The following is a 23,864-nucleotide window of genomic DNA, read 5'->3' as shown; positions in this document are numbered from 1 at the left end:
GGTAAAGCTAAAAACATGAACAACTTCATAGTTAAGAACACTATAACAATATGGAAGAAAATGAAACGTGTTCTACAAGAACCAATATCACTCCCTAAAAACACAACCTTCTGGAACAATCCTTGGATAGCTTTTCAGAATTCACAGATAAATTGGTCCACATGGAAAACTAAAGCCATATAAACCGTAAATGACTTGYTAACAGGAAATACATTTATTTCCATAACAGAATTCAAAAGCAATTTTGGATTGACCAATGTAGATATTTTCAAATACATGCAACRTAATTAAAAGTTACATATGACAAAATTTGGATTTGAAATCTTTTGGGCATCAGAGCAACCTTYAGGGAATCTTATTTGAGTCAGAAAAGGATGTTCATATGATCGGGAAGATCTACAAAACCTTGCAGAAAGCATATCCAACTGACAATCTCTTAGAAAAAACTATAAACTATTAGATCCAGGACTTAAAAAGAACTGACTTTGGCACAATATGGAAGGAAAGTTGGAGCATAACTAACAAAATTACAATTAACGAAAATGTATGCTTAATCCAGTATAAACTAATATATCGAATTTATTATACAAGAGAGAAAATTCACACATTCTACAGCACAACGGTAGAGTCATGTCTTAAGTGTAAAACTAACAATGACTCAATAATCCATGTATTCTGGGAACGTTATAAAGTCCAAAATGTATGGGCAGAGCTAGAACATTAGCTGTCAGAAGTATTACAATGTAAACTTACTTTTTAATCTGTGTGTCTGCATATTTCAAGACATGGCAAATGTGTGTGTATTGAGACCCAATGGGCTGGACTATTCTCTTCTCATCACTCATCTTGAAAAAATCGGTACTAAAAACGTGGAAATTAACTAAATGGAAAAATCAAATGATTTATCTTTAATTATTGAAATAGTATGGGCGACCGAGAAAAACAAATTGGTACAATTTAAGGGCATGCGATAAAGAACAACGCAGGCACTAGGGGGTGTGAGTATGTAATCGTTGTTTGTGTGTGTTGGTGGCACCTTTATTGGGAGAACAGGCACGTGGTAACGGCTGGAGAAAAATCAATGGAATGGTATCAAATATTCCATTCGCTCCATTCCAGACATTATTATGAGCCGTCCTGCCCTCAACAGCCTCCACTGGTCTGTAAGTTGTTGTTCATATGTGTATGTTTGAATTTGGTGTGAATTTATTTTATTAAAAAAAAAATATTATGATAATAATATTATAACCATTTTTTTTTTTTAGGAATGACATGTTCCTGTTTGGGTTGTGCTATAGTTTAGATTAGGTGGATGTACTTAACTCAATCAAATCAACGTAAATATAGAGTTGGTTGAAAGTTTCTATATAAGCCAAGGAGCAATCCCCATATAGACATTGGACAGGCCTGAGACGACATATATTTTATTTTGTGGTGTTGAGGCAGGATTGTATTCCAGTAGGATGAGTTGAGTGTGATGTAGGTTTCAGGGTCAGGGTATTAAGGGAATGGATGTAACCTGACATGTTGTGCCCAGAGCGCTAGCTGCTAATACGTCTGTGTCTGTACAGCCATGAATGTAGTCTGCTGTTAGCTCTTCTTTGAACATGTCCGTTGGCCCGCACGTGGCCTTGTGTGTGTGATAGTATGCATTGTGGGCAGTGTTAGTTTGGTGCTAATTGTAGTAGCCTTAGGGTCTTAAATTGCAAGTGTAAACACACATGCAAGATTGTGGACACACACTGTGTTCCTAGTGTATTTCCTTAGCAGAGGAAATCTTTACCATCTGTATGTGTTCCTAAACCCAAACCCACAGATCCCTCTCACGGCTAGACGTCCTAATGATACACAGTACTACAGAGTGCTGCAGCTGCAACCTAGTTTACTGCAGATCAGGACTATTCAACTACACGCCTAGAAGGGCCTACTACTACTGCTAATCTGTACCTGATTGGCTAATTGGCTGATTCATGTCACTAATTGGCCAGAGAGCCAGTGGTGTGCGTTCATGGATGCCAAGGGAAGTCAGGCTTCCCCCAAAACTTAACCAATACAAAAAGAAAATAAACATGTAAAATTATTTATTAATCCTCTCTGTGTTTCATTAATCCTCTCTGTGTTTCATTAATCCTCTCTGTGTTTCATTAAGTCTCTCTGTGTTTCATTAAGCCTCTCTGTGTTTCATTAAGCCTCTCTGTGTTTCATTAAGCCTCTCTGTGTTTCATTAAGCCTCTCTGTGTTTCATTAATCCTTCTGTGTTCATTTAATCCTCTCTGTCTCTCTTTTCATTAATCCTCTCTGTGTTTCATTAAGCCTCTCTGTGTTTCATTAAGCCTCTCTGTGTTTCATTAATCCTCTCTGTGTTTCATTAATCCTCTCTGTGTTTCATTAAGCCTCTCTGTGTCCTTCAATTCGCAAGTGGCTGAATGTATCTCACAGGAGAAAGCTTCAGACTGAGTGAAACAGCACCCCTCTGTCTCATTATGTGTAGCGCATCTATCTGATGCTGTCTGGTCAAAAATAGTATGACATGGTGACGCCCATAGCATTGAATGCAAGGGAAGCCAYTGAGCATTTGGCATCCCTTGATACATTTTTTCAAAGAATAACCAGTCAGGGTTGAGCTAAACTGAGCGAGCTGAACTGTGAATGGTCCTGGTCCACCCAAAAAAGTGTAAAGGGAAGCCAGTTTGTATTTGGCTTCACACCAATCACATCAAGTCCAAAGTAAAACGTCAATTGTTCCATCTCGTTGTCTTTGCCCTCCGGTGGCTAGCTAGCTAAAATCTTCCKTTTACTAAATAAACCATGGACAGAGATGGTTCTTTGGACTTGGTGTACCTGCCAATGATTATAACGGTGATTCTGATCCAACCATAAAATCATACAATGTGCCCCTGGTCTGAGAGGATGGAAGGTCAATATGTAGCTAGGAGTAGACCGTTTTGGCAACATGAAAGAGAGGAGAAAGGTATTGGCATTCCTCTGCAAGTAGGGTGAGTCAATATGTTTTTTTCTACTTGCACACACACACGAACACACACACACGTAGAAATCAGTACCATACGAACAGCCACATGATATATAGCTTACGTTGATTGGACTAAATCGTTTTTGGTATCTTTAAGTTGTCCCTGTATTAGACCAAGCTGGTGCTTAGACCACGTGGTGCTGGACTGACGTTAGCAGAGGCAGCCCTTGTTTTTTTGTGACCTGTGGTAACTCCGTGGTTCTAAATCAATAGTTTGTGTTTACACTTGCTTGACCCAAAACATTAACTTGCTTGACCATGCTGTAGGTCATGTTTGTTACATGCAATATGCTTTGTGGACTTCACCGGACAGATGTTCCTGTCTGGTTTTGTGATGAAACAAATGTGTGGTTGAATTTATTCTGCCGACTGTGACTGTTGTCTTCTTCTTGTCTCAGCCTTATCACGGTTGCGTATGAACTAACGGGTTATAGACCCTTTCTGTGTTTGCAAACATTGGCGCATGACTTGAGCACAAGTTGGTGGCAGAACACGGGAGAGCTCTTATAGAACTCCAGCAAAAAAGCCTCTATTTACATGTTGCTTACGAGTGCATTTCACACTACTTATTATAATTGGATTTTAAGGCTCGTATGAATGTTCTGCTTAATATAATGGTTGTGTCATCATTGCAAAGCAACTGCATTATATTTAAAAAACACTTCAACTAAAACCAGTAAAATGGCTCTCTGGCTAGCTTTTGCTACAGCCTATGTCAATGAGCGTTAGCATTCTAGCTAACAACTGCTGCATCCAAAATTGTTATTTTGCAAAGATCACAACCAAATGTAATCTTAGCAACTGTTCGAGCAAGAATCAAAACATCCTCGTAAGTGTCTGAGAACCCCAAAAAGTMATATATTTTTTGAAGTAAAGCATAAAGGCTATGTTAAATGGGCGCAGATAGCGATTAGTTTCTTACTGCAGCCAAGAGTTGCGCGCATATGTGAGTGACGTCAGTATGTCGTGTACTGGAAAGGGGTCTTATAGTGCAGCAAACAACTAAATGATCGTAACGCATAGGRTGTAATATGGCTTTTTCCCCCTGGCTTCCCCATTGATTTTACCCACGCACTGCTACTGCAGAGAGCCTAGTCACCTGGTGTACCCTGAAGATTAGAAGGAGGGAGTGAAAAGATGAATGTTATTCTTAATATCATGAACATGTATTTAATTCTAATTTCTCCTGATTGCCATTTCCATGGCTAATTCTTACTTAACAATCCATTTACGGTTCATTTTGACCTCACTTCCGGTTTCCTGTCTCCAACAGGAAGTGGTTCCATCATACCTGGCGACGTCACCTATCGTGTCCCAGGGGGCGGAGCTAATGGAAGCTCAGCTGGGGAGGGGTGTGTCTCGCCTCTCTGACCCCGCCTCCCTCCAGGTCCAGACCCTGGGCTCCCAGCAGACCACAGGAGGAGGAGGAGGGGAAGGAGGCATGATGATGAAGAAGAGGAGGAAAAGGAGGAGGAAGGCACGGGAAAGCGGAGGAGGGAGACGGGAGGAGAGTGGGGAGTACTCAGAGGATGAGGACATGTTCACCATCGACATGAGCACTGATGAGGAGAGAGAGCACGACAACAATAGTAGCAGGTGATGACAGCAAATACAGTATTTACATCAACACTGCATGGCTGTGTGTGTTTGTGTGTGCGTGCGTGCGTGTGTGCGTGTGACTTCCTGTGAAGTTCTCAGGACGCTCATTTGAAAACAGACAGGGTCACGTTTGGGCTGTTTGGAGCGGTCTGCCAGTATTGCAGGGCGAGGCTTGTTTATGCGACACACAGCTGTCTGTCAGCAGCTACTGACTGCAGTCAAGTGGTTGTGTGGGGAGGAGAGAGAAGATTACACTGTCTTGTTGAGGTATTCTCAGTTTGGTCTTTCTGCGATCCTGAATATGTGTGTTTGGTAGAGGAATGATCCTTCTGAGATGTGGTTTATAGGAACGTGCACACGTGTGTGTTTTTGCGTGCATGTGAGAGAGAGAGAGAGAGAGAGAGAGAGAGAGAGAGAGAGAGAGGGAGAGAGAGAGAGAGAGAGAGAGACTCTTGTTAAGAGCCAGAATAGCTTTGCTCCACTGCAGAGGTAAAAAAAAAGCTTGATCAGCATCACAATGGTTTCTGCGAAACACATGAACCACTGCCAGCTCCTCTCTGTGTGTGTGGGACCCAGCAGGGAGGGGCAGACTCTGTTCTCAGGTGTTCCATGCAGGTCTGAGACAGACAGACAGACAGACAAACACCTATACACACGCACGCACACACGCACGCACACACACACAAAGTCACTTCACAACAAAATCACTTCACAAASAGCCCCTCTCCCTGAGTAGTAAAGCACCAGTGGGTATAGCAGTCAGTCACTCAGTCTGTTAGTCTGTTCATATGCTGGTTGGGTGCTGGCTGAGACTGAGACTGGATAAACAAGCCTGAAGTGGCCAGTGTCTGTCTTTTGTGAACCCAATTATCTGTGTTCTGTGTGTGTGCGTTTTTGTGTTCAGGCTCTGTGAATACCAGTTCTCTGTCCCACGTGTCGGAGACGCTCCAGTGCCTCGTTCTTTTCCCACAATGCGCTCTGGCTCTGTGGAGTAATGACCGTGGTGAATGGGGCCTCTCTCAGTCCCTCTTGATTCTCTCTCATTCATCTGGTGTGTGTGTGTGTGTGTGTGTGTGTGTGTGTGTGTGTGTGTGTGTGTGTGTGTGTGTGTGTGTGGGTGTGTGTGTGTGTGTGTTTGGTTTTACTATCCTTGTGGGGATCAGAAATCATCACAAGGATAGTAGAAAAAGACAATTCAGAAGTTGGGACATTTGCTTGTCCCAACAAGGAAAAAGGCTATTTTCAGTTTCAGGTTAGGGTTAGGTTAGGGTTACCAATTAGGGTTAGGGTTACAATTAGGGTTAGGGGTTAGGTTTAGGGTTAGGATATTAATATTTCTCATAAAAACTATTGGCATTAATAATTGTACAAATACTTCCAGTGCTGCAACTGGATTCACATCCTCATACACATCAAACTGTCACCGCGACTTCCGCCGAAGTCGGTCCCTCTACTTGTTCGGGAGGTATTCGGCGGTCGACGTCACCAACCTTCTAGCCATCACTGATCCATTTTTCATGTTCCATTGGTTTTGTCTTGTCTTCCTTCACACCTGGTTCCAATCCCATCAATTACATGTTGTGTATTTAACCCTCTGTTCCCCCCCATGTCCTTGTCGGTAATTGTTTCTTGTAGTGCTTATGCACGGTATGCTGGTATTTACCGGGTTTTGTTTGACCCATTTATATTATTGTTCTGTTGACGGTGGTTTATGGCTATTAACACCGATGTCTACTTTACTTGACTGACTTCATCAGGAAWGAGATTGATGAGGGAAATCTGTGTGGAATGGTACTGCTTGACCTACAGAAGGCCTTTGATACAGTTAACCACTGTCTCCTAATCTCCAAACTGGAGGCACTGGGGTTAAGCAGTATCCCTCTAGGCTGGGTAAAGMCCTATTCATCAGGAAGGGAGCAAGTAGTAGAGGTTAATGGATCACTGTCTCAGGCAAAACCAATGAGTCTGCTGTTTTTATTGTATATTAATGATATGAAAGATGCTTGTTCTTGCCGTCTTTTTCTTTATGCGGATGACTCTACACTTCTGGTGTCTCACAAAAGTAACACTATGTTGGAGAGCATACTTAGCACAGAGCTTACTAACATTAGCAAATGGCTTGGAGATAATAAGTTATCTCTGCACTTAGGGAAAACTGAAGCAATTKTRTTTGGATCCAGGCCTAAATTGTGTAGGTTGTCTGAAATCAGAGTGGAGTTAGGGGGTGAGGTGGTGACCACTAAAACCTCTGTTAGCTACTTGGGATGTATCCTTGATGGAAGCTTGGGAGGTGTGAGCATGGCCAATAAGGGGCTAGGGAAGGTTAATGCCAGGATTAAGTTTTTGTCTAGAAAGTCCAAGCTGCTTGATAAGGACTCCATGAAAGTGCTAGCTACTACACTCATTCAATGCCATTTTGACTATGCTACTACTTCCTGGTTTGGGGGCTTATCTAAACTTATGAAGGGGAAGCTCCAGATAGCCCAGAATAAGTTGATCAGGGTAGTTTTGAAGGTGAGTCCACGTACTCACATAGGCAGGAGCTGCTTTCAGGAACTAAACTGGCTGCCTGTTGAGGCTAGGGTGTCCCAGATTAGACTAGGTTTGGTTTACAGGAGTATTTATGGTCCTGCGCACAGATATCTAAATGATTACTTTCCTTGTGTTAGGGATGCACACAATCACAGCACCAGATCAGGTGTTGCTGATGTGTGCTTATACAGGTTCCGGGGGAAATGCTGGGAAAGGTACTTTCTTGTATACTGGAGCCTCAGAATGGAATGAGTTGCCTCTGCCCATAAAACAACGTCCTCTCTGGACAGCTTTAAAAATAAAGTAAAAATATGTTTGATGTCCTCTGTGCCCATATGAATAACTCCTATGATGTAACTGGAATGATGAGATAGATGTTCTTCTTTTATGTTTTTGTTTTATTATTTCACTGCCGTACTGTGTTCGATCTTGTCTAGCCATCTTGTCTCAAGAGGACCACAATGGAAATAAGTCCCAGACTTTATTGTGTGTTATCCTCGATTATTTTATTKATGTGCATGTATGGCTTTTAAGTTTTATGTGTGCTTGTTTTTTTAAATGGTCGAATTAATAAACTAAACTAAACGACACCGTTGTAAATCAGTTTTCGCTCTCCTGCGCCTGACTTCTCTGCCGCCAGTACGCACCTCACTACACAAACCAACATTCATTTTTTTATATCTTCAGCAAAAGAGGCCTGAGYAAACATTGTGCATGATATCTCTGTGTGTACGTCTGTGTGTCTGTGCATGTGTGTGCATGTGTGTTGTTGCTGCTAACGTCTTTCTGTCTCCCTCTCTCTGTCTCTCTCTCTCTCTCTCGCTGTCTCAGGGCCTCTTCTCGGGAGCTCAATGGAGAGCAGGGCCCTAAGGCCAGTGTGTTGAGCAGCAACTACACCCAGAACACAACATACACACACTCTGACGCAGACTGGGCACGCTCACAGAGGTACATAAATATGACTCAACACACACAGACACACACTTACAGACACACACACACACCAGACATGACTAGAATAGAATAGAATAATACACAGTTTGGTTCGACTCATCTTGTCGTATTCGTTTGTAGATTAAAATAACTGCGTATGGCTAACAGTTGTCCTCTCTGTACGTCTGTCTCCCTCCCCCCTCTTTCTCTCCCCTTCCAGTGCTATAATAGAGCAGACACGTACTCTGTCTATCCCTCCTAGCGGTGGTCTGTCCATCTCCTGTCCACAGCAGACTTCTGTCTTCCCTTCTCCTGTCAGGTAAGTCATGTCACCATCCAATTTCACTTTTCAGTATAGCTTAATTAAGCCTTAAAAGTTATCCTTCGTTTAATTTTGGACCAACTACATATTGTCTAAAACCATGGGACAGAAACCAGCAGAGTCTTCCCACTGGGCACAGTTCAACGTATAGTTTTGATTCACATTTGGTTGAGTTGAAAACTAATGTGAATTCAAAGTGAAATCAACCAAATATGTCACCGTATCATTGGATTTAGGTTAATGTTAGGTGAAAACAATACGAAATTCTCTTACGTTGATGACTTTTTACAAATCCAATCAGTTTTCCACGTTAATTCAACGTCATCACATATAATTGTTTGGTTGAAATGACGTGGAAACAACATTGATTCAATAAGAAAAATCCCAGTGGGTTTGTACTGTATTGTTTATGTCCATGAGTCAGTGTAGTGCTGGCTCAARCAATCACATCTCTCTGTGTGTCTGTCACTCAGCAGCCCCGGTGGCTCCCGCCCCTCCACTCCGAAGAGTGACTCGGAGCTGACCAATCAAAGCAAAGACAACCCTGAGATTCTGTGGGCCTGGGGGGAGCTGCCACAAGCTGCCAAGGTACGGAGGGAGGGAGGGAGGGAGGGAGGGAGGGAGGGAGGGAAATAGAAAAAGAGAGTCATAGAGGGAGGGGGGAAGAGACAGATTCAGAGAGACAGAACAGGAATGAAGGGGCGCAAAGAGGGAGAGACAGTATGTCTAGCTGTAGTCCACACAGTGATCCAGGAATCAGCACTGATGATGGCAGAGGAACTTTAACCACTTTAATCATCTTCCACGAGAGCAGCGGAGGACATGCTTTTACCCTAGCGCTCACGCTAACCACACATCCTCTATCTCTTCTCTCTGCCTGTCTCTTCTTCTCTACTATTGACCCACGACCTCCCGCGTCCTTGCTGTAGCGTGCTTTCTTTCTTCTTCCTTACTCGCTCCTCTCTCTCTCTCTTTCCCTCTCTCCACCTCTAGCCCTCCTACCTCCCTCCATCCCAGATACAAGATTCTGGGATGAAGTCCCCTGTCTCCATCCCTGTGTGTGACAGCACACACTTCAGGACCATCCCCGGAGACTGTGGCCCCCCTGGCCAGACCCAGAGCCACCCAGACAATGTCCCCCCATCCCTCAACCCATACATGCCCCAGCCTGGGAACAACACGGCTGGGCCCGGGGCTGGAGGGGACATGGAGTTAGTAGGGGCAGCCTGTAGAGAGGTGGAGGGGCTGATGGCCTCCAGGTTGCTGTCAGAACTGGATGAGGGGGGCAGCCCGGTCAGACGCACAGACTCCCCATCCAAGAGGAAAGGTACGTCTTCTCCAAGCGGAATAGAGTTTAGATTGCAGAATTTGAATTTCAGCTGTCACTCAACATGCGTTCACGTCTGTAGATGTGATTGCCTCCACCATTAGCTACACGTCAAGTTAATGGATGAAAATGCCATGTCAATCATTGTATCCATGGTAACGTGTGATGCTGTACCTGCAGACAAGAGGAGCCACCACCTGGGCTCGGATGGAATCTACCTGGATGACATCACTGAGCTGGAGCCAGAGGTGGCTGCTCTGTACTTCCCTAAAAGGTAACACGGCCCTCACACACACAAACACACACTCTCACCTATAACACACACACACACACACCTATTCTGTCCTACACAAACACTCGTCCCCCACTCCTGAACCTATGACACTGTTCCTTAGTGACGGTTCAGTGAGAGCAGGCTCGGAGACAGGGGCCCGGAGCGCCAACCAATCACCTCAGTCGGTGGGCAGCAGTGGGATGGACAGCGGTGTGGACAGCTACTCTGACCAGCTGGGAGACATGCCCAACATCGCCATCTCCCTGTGTGGAGGTCTCACTGACAACAGAGAGATCACAAAAGGTACTGGCCGTTAAACACATGGGCTGCATCTCAATACTGTCAGCTTGATTTACTGGTATAACTGGAAATTGTAGCTCCATCTACTTGCTGTCATTGTTTTCACCTATCCAGCCCTCTCAGATCCACTAACTGGTGAGAGATCAGATGAGAGGGAGCTCATTTCTACAGAACAGTTCTATTAACCCTCTCCTGTCTGTGTCTCTACATAACAGTTCTATTAACCCTCTCCTGTCTGTTTCTCTACAGACCAATTTTATTAACCCTCTCCTGTCTGTGTCTCTACATAACAGTTCTATTAACCCTCTCCTGTCTGGTTATCTTACAGACCCGTTCCTCTCAATCCCTCTGCGCTGACATATAAGCATCATACATACAGTAACAGTTATATTAACCTACACTGATACTCGCGAGATTTATCATACAACTCCAGTATACATATTAACACCTCTCATATAGTCTGTGTCTCTAACAGAACAGTTCTATTAACCCTCTCCTGTCTGTTTCTCTACAGACCAGTTCTATTAACCCCTCCTGTCTGTGTGTCTCTACAGAACAGTCTATTACCCTCTCCTGTCTGTTGTCTCTACAGAAAGTTACTATTAACCCTCTGTCTGTGTGTCTACAGAACAGTTTATTAACCCTCCTGTCTGTGTGTCTACAGAACAGTTTATATTAACCCTCTCCTGTCGGGTGTCTACAGAACAGTTCTATTAACCTCTCCTGTCTGTGTGTCTACAGAACAGTTCATTAACCTCTCCTTCGTGTGTCTCTACAGAGACAGTATTATATTAACCCTCTCCTGTCTGTGTCTCTACAGACAGTTCTTATAACCTCTCCTGTCTGTGTCTCTACAGACCAGTTCTATTAACCCTCTCCTGTCTTGTTGTCTCTACAGACCAGTTCTATTAACCCTCTCCTGTCTGTGTCTCTACAGAACAGTTTATTAACCTGTCTGTCTCTACAGAACAGTTCTATAACCCCCTGTCTGTGTCTCTACAAACAGTTCTATTAACCCTCTCCTGTCTGTGTCTCTCTACAGAACAGTTCTATTAACCCTTCCCTGTCTGTGTCTCTACAGAACAGTTCTATTAACCCTCTCCTGTCTGGTGTGTCTACAGAACAGTTCTAATTAACCCTCTCCTGTCTGTGTCTCTACAGAACAGTTCTATTAACCCTCTCCTGTCTGTGTCTCTACATAACAGTTCTATTAACCCTCTCCTGTCTGTGTCTCTCTACCAAACGTCTATTAACCCGTTTCCTGTCTGTGTCTCTACAGAACAGTTCTATTAACCCTCTCCTGTCTGTGTGTCTACAGAACAGTTCTATTAACCCTCTCCTGTCTGTGTGTCTCTACAGAACAGTTCTATTAACCCTCTCCTGTCTGTGTGTCTACAGACCAGTTATATTAACCCTCTCCTGTCTGTGTGTCTCTACAGAACAGTTCCAGGAGAGAGCCATCTCTTACCAGCAGTTCACTGAAAACCCCTCCATCATCGACGATCCTAACCTGGTGGTCAAGATTGGAACCAAGTACGTAAGATACCTCTAACTAACCTTTAACCTCATCGCAGTAAAGATGTGATTGTTCCCGATAAATCCGGAATTCCTGCTTTTCTGACGTAATCCTCCGTATATCATTGATTCTGACCTATCCACTAGCCAAAATCCAGATGTTCTATGTTGTCCTGATCTGAATGGAAAAGTATGTATGTACTGTATACTCTTTGTGCGCACTGTAAAAATGCAGTACTACCGATAAGAAATGAACTGCAGACACTAAAGATACAACAGTGATCTTATGTTTGTGTCTGTTTTCCTCCAGGTACTACAACTGGACCACCGCAGCCCCTCTCATGCTGGCTATGCAGGTGTATCAGAAGCCCCTGCCAATGGTAAGACCTCCGTAACATTAGCAACATGCTATTAGCAACATGCTATTAGCAACATGCTATTAGCAACATGCTATTAGCAACATGCTATTAGCATAGCATCTAGGCTACTCGACTTGGTGATGAGACTGTGTGCTAATGTCAAATAGTGTGCTTTATTTGGCTACCTGAGTGGTTTTACCTGAGAGGCTTAAAAAGCGAATCATTTTGCAATGTAAAGAGAGAAGTCCAACTGTAACCCATCTAGCTAAATCTGGTTCTGCGTCTGGCTTCACGTGTGTTGTTTTTGTCTGAATTCTTCTGTCCTCTGTCTCGCTTTGGACTTCCTGTACACTAAAAAGCGTTCTCCTGAACCACGTCTCCTCCTAACACTTGAGTCTTTCTTCCCCCCTTGTTTTTCCCTTTTTTAATTTGTTCTCCCTCCATCTCACCTCCCATTTGGCCCCGTCTTGTGTGTCTTCAGCACTCCTGCCTGAGTTATGTGTACTCTGCCTTTGGCCTCTTCTCCTACTGTTTACCCAGTCTGTTTGGCTCCAGCCCCGTGGGTCTCTTTGGTTTCAGCTGTCTGTCTGTCTGTCTGTCTGGCTCTTGGATATAACATGTCTGTCTGTCTGTCTGTCTGTCTGTCTGTCTGTCTGTCTGTCTGTCTGTCTGTCTGTCTGTTGGGTATAGCATGTCTGTCTGTCTGTCTGTCTCTCTTTGTGTGTTATTCCTCTACTTCTCTCTCTCTTCTCTCTCTCCCAGTCTCTGTGTTTCCCTCCCTCTGTTGCTGCCTCTCTTCCTTAGATCGCCATCATCCAGTCACACGGACACACTTGCTTCACGTTTTTTGCGTTTGGGTTTTTGTATCTCTGTGTTTTTTGCGTTTTTAGTGGTTTTGTTGAGTTGGGTTTTTGGTCAGGAACTGTGTGCGTTTGCTTCAGGCCACGGTGGAGAACATCATGAAGGAGAAGATGCCCAAGAAAGGAGGCCGCTGGTGGTTCTCATGGCGCAGCAGGAACAGCGACTCCAAATCGGTACACACACACACCTCTGTAACACACGTACCTCCTGAACACACTTCCATAACCATTTGGGAACCTCCGCAGAAGTTACAATGCTGGACACTTGCCTATTTGACTAGTGGACTGGGGTATTATATGTGCTAGTGTGTCCTGGTTGTTGTATGAGTGTGTGTCTGGTTGTCTGTCCCCAGGACTCAGTGTCTGAGATAGGAGTTGGAGACGGGAGAGAGACCTCTCTCAGCATGGCTTCCGTCAATGGGTAATGACACTTCTCTAACACCAGAACAGTTTACGATATATGTGCAATATGAATTAACTATGTTGAGTACACATTTATATACCTTGGTTTACATATCCTCGTATAAAGTACACAAAAGGGGGTGGTTTCATGGACACAGATTAAGCCTAATCCTGGACTAAAAAGCATTTTAATTCATTTGAGTCCGGGAAACTGCCCCTAGAGGTTTATAGGCTATATTTTTTATATACATGTTTTTAAATTCTGTTCATATAATCAGACATTATAGCTGAACTGTTGTTGTATCTGTTGATGTAACACAGAATGAAGGAGGAGTCTTCCTCCAGCGATGAGGAACACAGACCGTCCAATCAAGAATCCTGCCAGCCCGAGCCTCTTCTCACGCCTGGTAGTGTCTTCTACAGGAAGACCCTCAGACTGACCCCAGAGCAGCTGGTGAGAGACTCAACACTGTTCCCCTGACCTCTGTTAAGATAGCTTCTGATCTCAGAACTGCTGGTGAGAAACACAATACTTCTCACATCTTTTGATGGGGTGATGTTGAACTGTGTATTCTCAGGCAAGTCTTCAGTTGAACCAATCAGGAGCAGGGTTAGAGTTAGTAGAGGCTGTATGGGTAATGTAGTTTTTCTGCCCTCAAGAAAATCTGCAGTTAAACCACTCAGTAACGAGGTTTTGCTGCATTCAAGACAATGTGGAACTCTGAAAAAAATMAGCTCCGACTTAAAAAAAATCAATTTGAACGGTCATRCAACTTGGAATTACAAGTAAGAAACTCGGGCATCATCCTAGAGCTCCGACTTCTCCGACKTGAAGATTCCTGACATCACGTCAACAAAAAACATGGCGGCCTTCATCGTTTACATAAAAATATGTATTCTCACCTAATGCATTTCCTCTCTTCTTTAAACACTTTAGAAAGAGGCATATAGCATCTCTGCAAACAAAAGATTCCTTCAAGTGTCCATGTTTTTCCGAGTTGACAGCTTGAACGCACTGAAGTGGGAGGTCGAAAGACTTCCTAGTCGGGATCTCAGAGTTTGCCGAGTTGTCTTGAACGCACCATTAGAGTTAGTAGAGGGTGTATGGGTAATGTAGTCTTTCTTCCCATCAAGCCAGTCTGCCGTTGAACCACTCAGTAACAGGGTTAGAGTTAGTAGAGGCTGTATGGGTAATGTAGTCTTTCTGTCCTCAGGCCAGTCTTCAGTTGAAGGAGGGTCCTAATGAGGTGGTGTTCAGTGTGACCACTCAGTACCAGGGCACCTGTCGCTGCCAGGGCACCATCTATCTCTGGAGCTGGGACGACAAGATTGTCATCTCAGACATTGACGGCACCATCACCAGGTAAGTGTGTGTGTGTGTTTGTATTGGCAGTTGCATGTGATCACATTATATCTGTTAATGATAGTCTAATTACATGTGTGTGCGTGTCCTCTCATTCAGATCTGACACCCTGGGCCACATCCTGCCAACGCTGGGTAAAGATTGGACCCACCAGGGCATTGCCCGCCTCTACCACCGAGTCAGCCAGTGAGTCTCCCACAACAGGAGTTACATAACTATAGACGGTCGTTAGAGTAACGAAACAGGGGTCACATTCAGAATATGTCTCAATGTAAGATGAATGAATCATGTCAGCTTTAATCATGGTGTTTAGTACGTTGCACCATCCTGAAAACAGCCATTTAGTTGAACTCCTGTCTCCTCCCTCTCTCTTAGGACTTACTAGGAGAGTAGAAAAATGTAATCTCTCTCTCTCTCCCTCTCTCTCTCTCTCTCTCTCTCAGGAACGGTTATAAGTTCATGTACTGCTCTGCAAGGGCTATAGGTATGGCTGATATGACGAGGGAATATCTCCACTGGGTCAACGAGAGAGGAACCATGCTGCCTATAGGACCTGTCCTACTCAGCCCCAGCAGCCTGTTCTCGGCCCTGCACAGGTGAGGAGCGCACACACATCATCACGGTCTGCTAACTGCTAGCTTGCCAGCCCCGGTCTGCTAACTGCTAGCTTGTTWAMCCCCGGCCTACTAACTGTTAGCTTGTTAGCATCGGCCTGCTAACTGTCTGAATCGCCGTGTCCCCAGTCAGCCCAACCACTCACTGGACCCATATGTTCACGTTTGCTACACATGCCTCTCTTCTAAATAAATGCCTCGTCCATTACTGTCCTGGTTAGTGATTACTGTCTTATTTCACTGTAGAGCCTCTGGCCCTGCTCAATATGCCTTAACCAACCATGTTGTTCCACCTCCTACATATGGCGATGACATCACTGGTTTAAATTCTAGAGACTATATCTCTCTCATCATTACTCAATGCCTAGGTTTACCTCCAATGTACTCACATCCTACCTTACCTTTGTCTGTACACTATGCCTTGAATCTATGCTATCGTGCCCAGAAACCTGCTCCTTTTAATCTCTGTTCCGAACGTGCTAGACGGCCAGTTCGTATAGCATTTAGCCGTACCCTTATCCTACTTCTCCTCTGTTCCTCTGGTGATGTAGAGATTAATCCGGTCCTGCAGTGCCTAGCCCACACCAGGTGCTCTCATTGTGTGACTTCTGTAACCTTAAAACCTTGGTTTCATGCATGTTAGCATTAGAAGCCTACTCCCTAAGTTTGTTTTTATTCACTGCTTTAGCACAACTCTGCCAACCCGATGTCTTAGCCGTGTCTGAATCCTGGCTTAGGAAAAACCATCAAAACCCTGAAATCTCCATCGCTAACTATAACATTTTCCGCCAAGATAGAACTGCCAAAGGAGGCGGTGTTGCAATCTACTGCAAAGATAGCCTGCAGAGTTCTGTATTAACGATCCAAGTCTGCTACCAAACAATTTCAAGCTTCTACTTCTTAAAAAAATCATCCCTTTCCAGAAACAAGTCTCTCATTGTTGCCGCTTGCTATAGACCTCCTCTGCCCCCAGCTGTGCCCTCGATACCATATTGAATTGATTGCCCCAATCTATCTTCTGAGCTTGTGCACTAGGTGACCTAAACTGGAGACATGTGCTTAACACCACTCGCCATCCATCCTAACAATCTAAGACCTGAGGCCCTCAAAATCTCACACACAATTATCAATGAACCTACCAAGGTACAACTCCAAATCCGTAAACACGGGCCACCCTCATAGATGTCATCCTAACTAACTCGCCCTCCAATACACCCTCTTGCTGTTTTCTCAGCGATTCAATTCAGCGATCTCAGCGATCACTGTCTCATTGTCCTGCCCATCCGTAATAGGGGCTGCGACAAAACGACCACCCCTCATCACTGTCAAACGCCCTAAAACACTTCTGCGAGCAGGCCTTTCTAAGACCTGGCCGGGGTATCCTGGAATGACATTGACCTCATCACCGTCAGTAGATGATGCCTGGCTATTCTTTAAAAGTGCCTTCCTCACCACTTAAATAAGCATGCCCCATTCAAAAAATGTAGAACTAGGATAGATACAGTCCTTGTTCACTCCAGGCCCTGTCTGCCTTGACCAGCACAAAAACATCCTGTGGCGTTCTGCATAGCATCGAATAGCCCCCATGATATGAACTATTTCAGGAATTTAGGAACAAATATACACAGGTAGTTAGGAAGCTACAGGCTAGCTTTTTCAAAACAGAAATTGCATCCTGTAGTACTAACCCAAAAAGGTTCTGGGACACTGTAAAGTCCAATCGAGAATAAGAAGCAGCTCCTCCCAGCTGCCACTGCTCTGAGGCTAGGAAACACTGTCACCACCGATAAATCACTATAATTGAGAATTTCAATAAGCATTTCTCTACGGCTGCCCATGCTTTCCACCTGGCTTACCCTTACCCCGGTCAACTGCCCGGCACCCTCCACAGCAACCCGCCCCAAAAGCCCCCACCATTTCTCCTTCACCCAAATCCAGATAGCTGATGTTCTGAAAGAGCTGCAAAATCAGCCGGGCTAGACAATCTGGACCTCCTCTCTTTCTAAAATTATCTGCCGAAATTGTTGCAACCCCTATTACTAGCCTGTCAACCTCTCTTTCGTATCGTCTGAGATTCCCAAAGAATTGGAAAGCTGCCGCGGTCATCCCCCTCTCAAAGGGGGTGACACTCTAGACCCAAACTGCTACAGACCTAATATATCCTACCCTGTCTTCTAAGGTCTTCGAAAGCCAAATTAACAACAATTACGGGACCATTTCGGAATCCCACCGTACCTTCTCCGCTATGCAATCTGGTTTCAGAGCTGGTCATGGGTGCACCTCAGCACCTCGCCAAGTCATCATAACCGCCATCGATAAGAGACATTACTGCGCAGCCATATTCATCGACCTGGCCAAGGCTTTCAACTCTGTCAATCACCACATTCTTATTGGCAGACTCGACAGCCTTGGTTTCTCAAATGATGCCTCGCCTGGTTTACCAACTTCTTCTGATAGAGTTCAGTGTGTCAAATCGGAGGGCCTGTTTCCGGACCTCTGGCAGTCTCTGGGGTGCCACAGGGTTCAATCCTCGGGCCAACTCTCTTCTCTGTATACATCAATGATGTTGCTCTTGCTGCTGGTGATTCTCTGATACACCTCTACGCAGACGACACCATTCTGTATACTTCTGGCCTCTCTTTGGACACTGTGTTAACTACCTCCAGACGAGCTTCAATGCCATACAACTCTCCTTCCGTGGCCTCCAACTGCTCTAAACGCAAGTAAAACTAAATGCATGCTATTCAACCGATCACTGCCCGCACCTGCCCCCCGTCCAGCATCACTACTCTGGACGGTCTGACTTAGAATACGTGGACAACTACAAATACCTAGGTGTCTGGTTAGACTGTAAACTCTCCTTCCAGACTCACATTAAGCATTCCAATCCAAATTAAATTAGAATGTCCTATATCGCAAACAAAGCATCCTTCACTCATTGCTGCCAAACATACCCTCGTAAAACTGACCATCCCTACGATCCCGACTTCGGTGATGTCATCTATAAAATAGCCTCCAACACTCTACTCAACAAACTGGATGCAGTCTATCACAGTGCCATCCGTTTTGTCACCAAAGCCCCATACACTACCCACCATTGCACCTGTACGCTCTCGTTGGTTGGCCTCGCTTCATACTCGTCGCCAAACCCACTGGCTCCAGGTCATCTACAAGTCTCTGCTAGATATCCCCCTTATCTCAGCTCGCTGGTCACCATAGCAACACCCATGTAGCACGTGCTCCAGCAGGTATATCTCACTGGTCACCCCAAAGCCAATTCCTCCTTTGGTCGTCTTCCTTCCAGTCTCTGCTGCCAATGACTGGAACGGACTGCATAAATCTCTGAAGCTGGAAACACTTATCTCCCTCACTAGCTTTAAGCACCAGCTGTCAGAGAGAGCTCACAGATCACTGCACCTGTACAAGCCCATCTAAATTTAGCTCAAACAGCTACCTCTTCCCCTACTGTATTTATTTACTTTGCACATTCTTCACTGCAAATCTACCATTCCATTGTTTTACTTGCTATATTGTATTTTCCTCGCCACCATGGCCTTTTTTTTTTGCCTTACCTCCACTATCTCACCTCATTTGCTCACATTGTATAGAGACTTATTTTTCTACTGTATTATTGACTGTATGTTTTGCTTATTCCATGTGTAACTCTGTGTTGTTGTATGTGTCGAACTGCTTTGCTTTATCTTGGCCAGGTCGCAGTTGTATATGAGAACTGGTTCTCAACTAGGTTACCTGGTTAAATAAAGGTGAACTAAAAATACAAATGAAAAAATCACCGTCAAAATAAACACAGCAGAGGCGTCAAACACAATAGAGAACAATGTACAGTACGTTTTAGCAGGCGCTCTTATTCACAGCATACATTTTCATACTGGTCCCCCATGGGGATAAAACCCACAACCCTGACGCACCATGCTAAACCAACTGAGCCACACGGGACGACAGTAGCTTATATAGAAGAGATATCCCTATATTATATAATGATCATTCTGACCTTCCTGTCCTGTCGTCCTTCCTTTCCTGTCCTGATATTTCTGTTCTGTCTTGTCATCCTGTCTTTCCTGTTTTGTCCTTCCTGTCGTTCTGTCCTTCCTGTCCTAACCTGTCGTCCTGTCCTTCCTGTCTTGTCCTGTCATCTCTGCCCTATCCTTCCTGTACTGTCTTGTCCTGTCATCTCTGCCCTATCCTTCCTGTCCTGTCTTGTCCTGTCATCCCTGCCCTGTCCTTCCTGTCCTGTCTTGTCCTGTCCTGTAGGGAGGTGATAGAGAAGAAGCCTGAGAGGTTTAAGATTGAGTGTCTGACCGACATCAAGCAGCTGTTCCACCCCAACACTGAGCCTTTCTACGCAGCCTTCGGCAACAGAGCCACGGTGAGAGCCCTGCRCCCTCCARCACTGTACATGTTAACTTTGGCTACTTTTTAGATTCATTTGACCGGGACCTTAAACATTCTATACCTTTTACATTTACATTTTGGTCATTTAGCAGACGTTSTTATCCAGAGCGACTTACAGCCAGTAATCAACTTTTTTGCCAATGTGACAGATTCAAAAGGCTCATTTCAAACTGAATATTATGTTTGCTTCTGTTGTTGTTGTGTATGTTTTTTTTGGATAGTACGTCAGTCACTGTTACAGTTGTTGTTGTTGTTGTTGTTGTTTAGGATGTGTATTCCTATAAGGAGGTGGGCGTTCCCCTAAACAGGATCTTCACAGTCAACCCCAAGGGAGAGCTGATACAGGAACACGCCAGGACCAACATCTCATCGTAAGTCAGACCTCTCCGTCTCTTTCTTTATCCCTCCATCTTTCTCCCTCATATGTCAATGTCTCTCTCTCCCTCAGTAGCTCTGTCTGTCTCTGTCTCTGTCTAACGAACAATGAAAGTAAATGAAGTATGTTTCTGTTCCTGTCCCTTCCAGGTATGGTCGTCTGTGTGAGGTGGTGGACCACGTCTTCCCCCTGTTGATCAGAGGTCACGTCTCGGACTTCTCCTGCCCTGACACCTTCAGCCAGTTTACCTACTGGAGAGAACAGCTGCCCCAGATCCACAGCCCTGATCAGCCCCAGATCCACAGCCCTGATCAGCCCCAGATCCACAGCCCTGACCAGCCCTTGGTCCACACCCCTGACCAGCCCCTGGTGCACACCCCTGACCAGCCCCTTCGTTCACACCCCTGACCAGCCCTTGGTCCACACCCCCTGACCAGCCCTTGGTCCACACCCCTGACCAAGCCCTTGGTCCACACCCCTGACCAGCCCTTGGTCCACACCCCTGACCAGCCCCTGGTTCACACCTCTGACCATCCTCTGGGCATCAGGTGTGGAGAACCCACTTCCACACCAGACCACCCCATAAGTGACCTGTGTTGCAATCTGGGAAGGAAAGGAGAGACACTTTTATGATGATGACGGCGTGCAAATGGAAAGAGCATGTCTCTGCTCTAATGTCACACACACACACACACACACACACACACACACACACACACACACACACACACACACACACACACACACACACACACACACACACACACACACACCACACACACACACACACACCACACACACACACACACACACACACACACACACACACACGGTTGCCATGTGCACTAGTGGAAGTGTTCTCCGACAACAACAGGCATGTTAGCACTGAGTGGTATTTCTATGTACTCACCTTTCCTATTTATGTTCTACTCCTCAGTGTTCTGCTCTACAATACCTACTGTTCATCAGGTGTAAAAGGTGCTACTTGTATACATACACTTGTAGTAGCTGCAACTCCGACAGGAAGCACTGATTCAGTCAACCTGGGGGAAATCACTGTGAAGAACAGCCCATCAATGACAGCTCTTTCACCCAATTAACATTGCCTGATTGATTCTAGCACTTTTCGTCTCCAATGTGGGTACAGTCAACCGCAATGCATGTTCGATTGACACTTTCAGATCTAACGTTCACATGAAGTGCGAATATAATAAATGTCGAACAAAGCAGGATTATGCTCAACAAGCGCTGGGAATATTATAGAGCATGGCGATAATTCAGTTCACCCGTTCGACCTCCAAACGTTTGTCAATATAATCAAAACAAATGTTATTTGTCACATGCGCRGAATATTACCGTGAAATGCTTACTTCCAAGCCCTTAACCAACAGTGCAGTACAAGAAATAGAGTTAAGTAAAACATTTAATAAATGCGTTTTAAAGCACGTTTCCGTTCTAGTAAGTAGCATTCTATATTCGGTTTTTATTCTTCCGTTTTTTTTGTCATGTTCTGTGTATGGTAGATATGTTAGTGATCAACTGAACTGAAACAGGTAACCGGTGCAGCTCTTCACTATTATTAACAAGGCACAGAGGAGGGCTGTCTCTCTCGTTGATGCCTCTCGCCCATAGTCATCAATAGTCCTTAAATGGTCGTGTAACCAAACACCTGAGAAAAGGCTCCTGTGAAACTGACGTTACTCTGACAGTAAGCAGTGCAAGAAAACTCAGGTTGTCCGTTTCAGCAGTGGTCTTCGTTTCTCCACTCGTCGCGGTTTKCACGGACCGTGACACATAGGTCATCAAATCAAATTGCATTTGCCACCTGCGCTGAATACAACAGGTGTAGACCTTAACCTTAACTGTAAGGTCTACACCTGTTATATATGGGGCGCATGTGACAAAAACAATTTGATTTGATGACCTATCCGATTCTCTCTGTGCAGTGTCATTGTTTTGGCTAACGTTAACAGATAATGTTGTGCAGACAGTAGAAAACATATTATGTCCTCTACTTTGGTTGTCCATCATCTTAATGATGTGTAACTGCGAGATGAGAGAAATCTACAAAATGTATGAACTGTTTAATTCATTTCACATTTTTAAGCAAGCAGCTTGTGAACGCACTTGGATTTGGGCTTTGGTTTTTATTTCATTTTAAATATTGTGTTTATGTGATCGAATCTGAATAGAGTTTTGATGTTCATTCTCACTTTTTTGTATATAGTGCAACCTTTTTTTAGCGATCGAATTCAGAAACATTGTCAGTAAGTGGCTGGCTGCTGGACTACAGTAGTTTGACCTTAAGGCGAACAACATTTTGCACTGACAGACTATAGTGGCCACTGAAGCGAAACCATTGAGATATTCTACAGTAAACCAATCAACATTCTCCTGAATTCTAGAATCTACTACTTAGATACAAAGAACTTAGACACGTAGCTTCAATTGAACTGATGTTCCTTGTAATTTCAGCAATTAGAATGCACAYCAACCTTGATGGTTCTGAACCTCCTCAAAGGGTTTAAAGCACAAAGCACTAACGCCATAGTCCGTCTGTCCATCAGATCTCTGTTGTGAACAGAGGTGGCAGTATGTTTCTATGGGTGGCTACCGTGGAATGTGTATCAACATATGTATATTGTCCAATTGCCAATGTTATCCTGTATGTAGTATGTATGGATATTCAAGACGTCCTGCATTACCGGAATGAATACTAACACTGTGATACAGTATTTCTCTCTTTTTTTTATTGATCATATTGATGACCACTATAAAACCTGATTGCATCACTATGAAGGAGAGAAGGTTCCCACCGTCCCTGTGTCATATGCCATATTGATTACTTTCAAAACCTTTACATTCACTTTGGTTGAATTGACTACCAGTGGGATGGTTGAAACATCCATTAACATGGTTCAGGAGAATTGTGACATAGCGACTAATGTGAGATGTTGGATTTACCACCAACCGAAGAGGTGTGTTGGTATTAGGAGGATAACGGATGGATGGATGAGTCAATGGAGGCATGTGATATCACTGTTGTGTTTTGTTTACTCCGCCTCTGTGTCATTGTGCTCTGTTCTCCCTTTACTGTACTGTCACAAGATTTGTTCCAAGTATGTTAAAGTACTACTGTATATTCAGATTAAATGACTGTATTCTTTCTGTGAAAGATCTATATAAACAACGAGTTTGTTGCCTTACAGTATGCCGTGGCTGTCTCTGCCCTCGTTAGTTTGTTTCTGAGATGTACAGAGTCAATTACTCTAGCACTGTGTCATGTTGTATAGGTTAACAATCCAGTCTGACAATAACTGTATTGAAAATAAGTTTCTCAATAAATGCAAAGTTGATTGTTGATGGATTGGATGTGTATGTCTCTCATTTCTCCTCCCTGTAGTGAACATGATATGAAACCAGATGCAGAGAGAGCATGTGTACTATTTCTTGAGTTTTAGAGTTTTTCCTGACCACATGACTGAAAAGTAACAGGACCATGATTCCACTCTACAGAGCAAAACTAACACRCATATTACCCAAGTCTACCATGGTGTTGCTCCATGGCTTTGTGAAGGCTGGATACATACTGCCATCTAGTGGAAGATATACTTATAACACCTTTCATATAAAACCCGTGTACA

The 23,864-nt window shown here is 44.3% G+C and overlaps 1 protein-coding gene across 1 annotated transcript in view; it reads left to right on the top strand.

Annotated features, from left to right (window-relative positions):
* Nucleotides 1-20,996, top strand: part of lpin1a (lipin 1a) — a 49,147-nt gene extending 28,151 nt beyond the window's left edge. The window contains 19 exon segments of the mRNA XM_070443317.1: nt 4,305-4,627; nt 7,994-8,110; nt 8,316-8,414; nt 8,891-9,005; nt 9,411-9,744; nt 9,925-10,018; nt 10,140-10,321; nt 11,758-11,851; nt 12,144-12,213; nt 12,674-12,751; nt 13,134-13,226; nt 13,406-13,473; nt 13,776-13,908; nt 14,669-14,817; nt 14,917-15,003; nt 15,261-15,413; nt 19,704-19,818; nt 20,112-20,215; nt 20,370-20,996. Coding sequence (XP_070299418.1) covers nt 4,305-4,627; nt 7,994-8,110; nt 8,316-8,414; nt 8,891-9,005; nt 9,411-9,744; nt 9,925-10,018; nt 10,140-10,321; nt 11,758-11,851; nt 12,144-12,213; nt 12,674-12,751; nt 13,134-13,226; nt 13,406-13,473; nt 13,776-13,908; nt 14,669-14,817; nt 14,917-15,003; nt 15,261-15,413; nt 19,704-19,818; nt 20,112-20,215; nt 20,370-20,628 — 2,667 coding nt within the window. The 3' untranslated portion in view covers nt 20,629-20,996.
* The last annotated feature ends 2,868 nt before the right edge of the window (nt 20,997-23,864 follow it).

This window comes from Salvelinus sp. IW2-2015, linkage group LG4q.2 (genome assembly GCF_002910315.2).
Source record: "Salvelinus sp. IW2-2015 linkage group LG4q.2, ASM291031v2, whole genome shotgun sequence".
Classification (NCBI taxonomy): domain Eukaryota; kingdom Metazoa; phylum Chordata; class Actinopteri; order Salmoniformes; family Salmonidae; genus Salvelinus; species Salvelinus sp. IW2-2015.
Note: the sequence above shows the minus strand (reverse complement) of the source record. Positions and strands in the feature narration are given on the sequence as shown.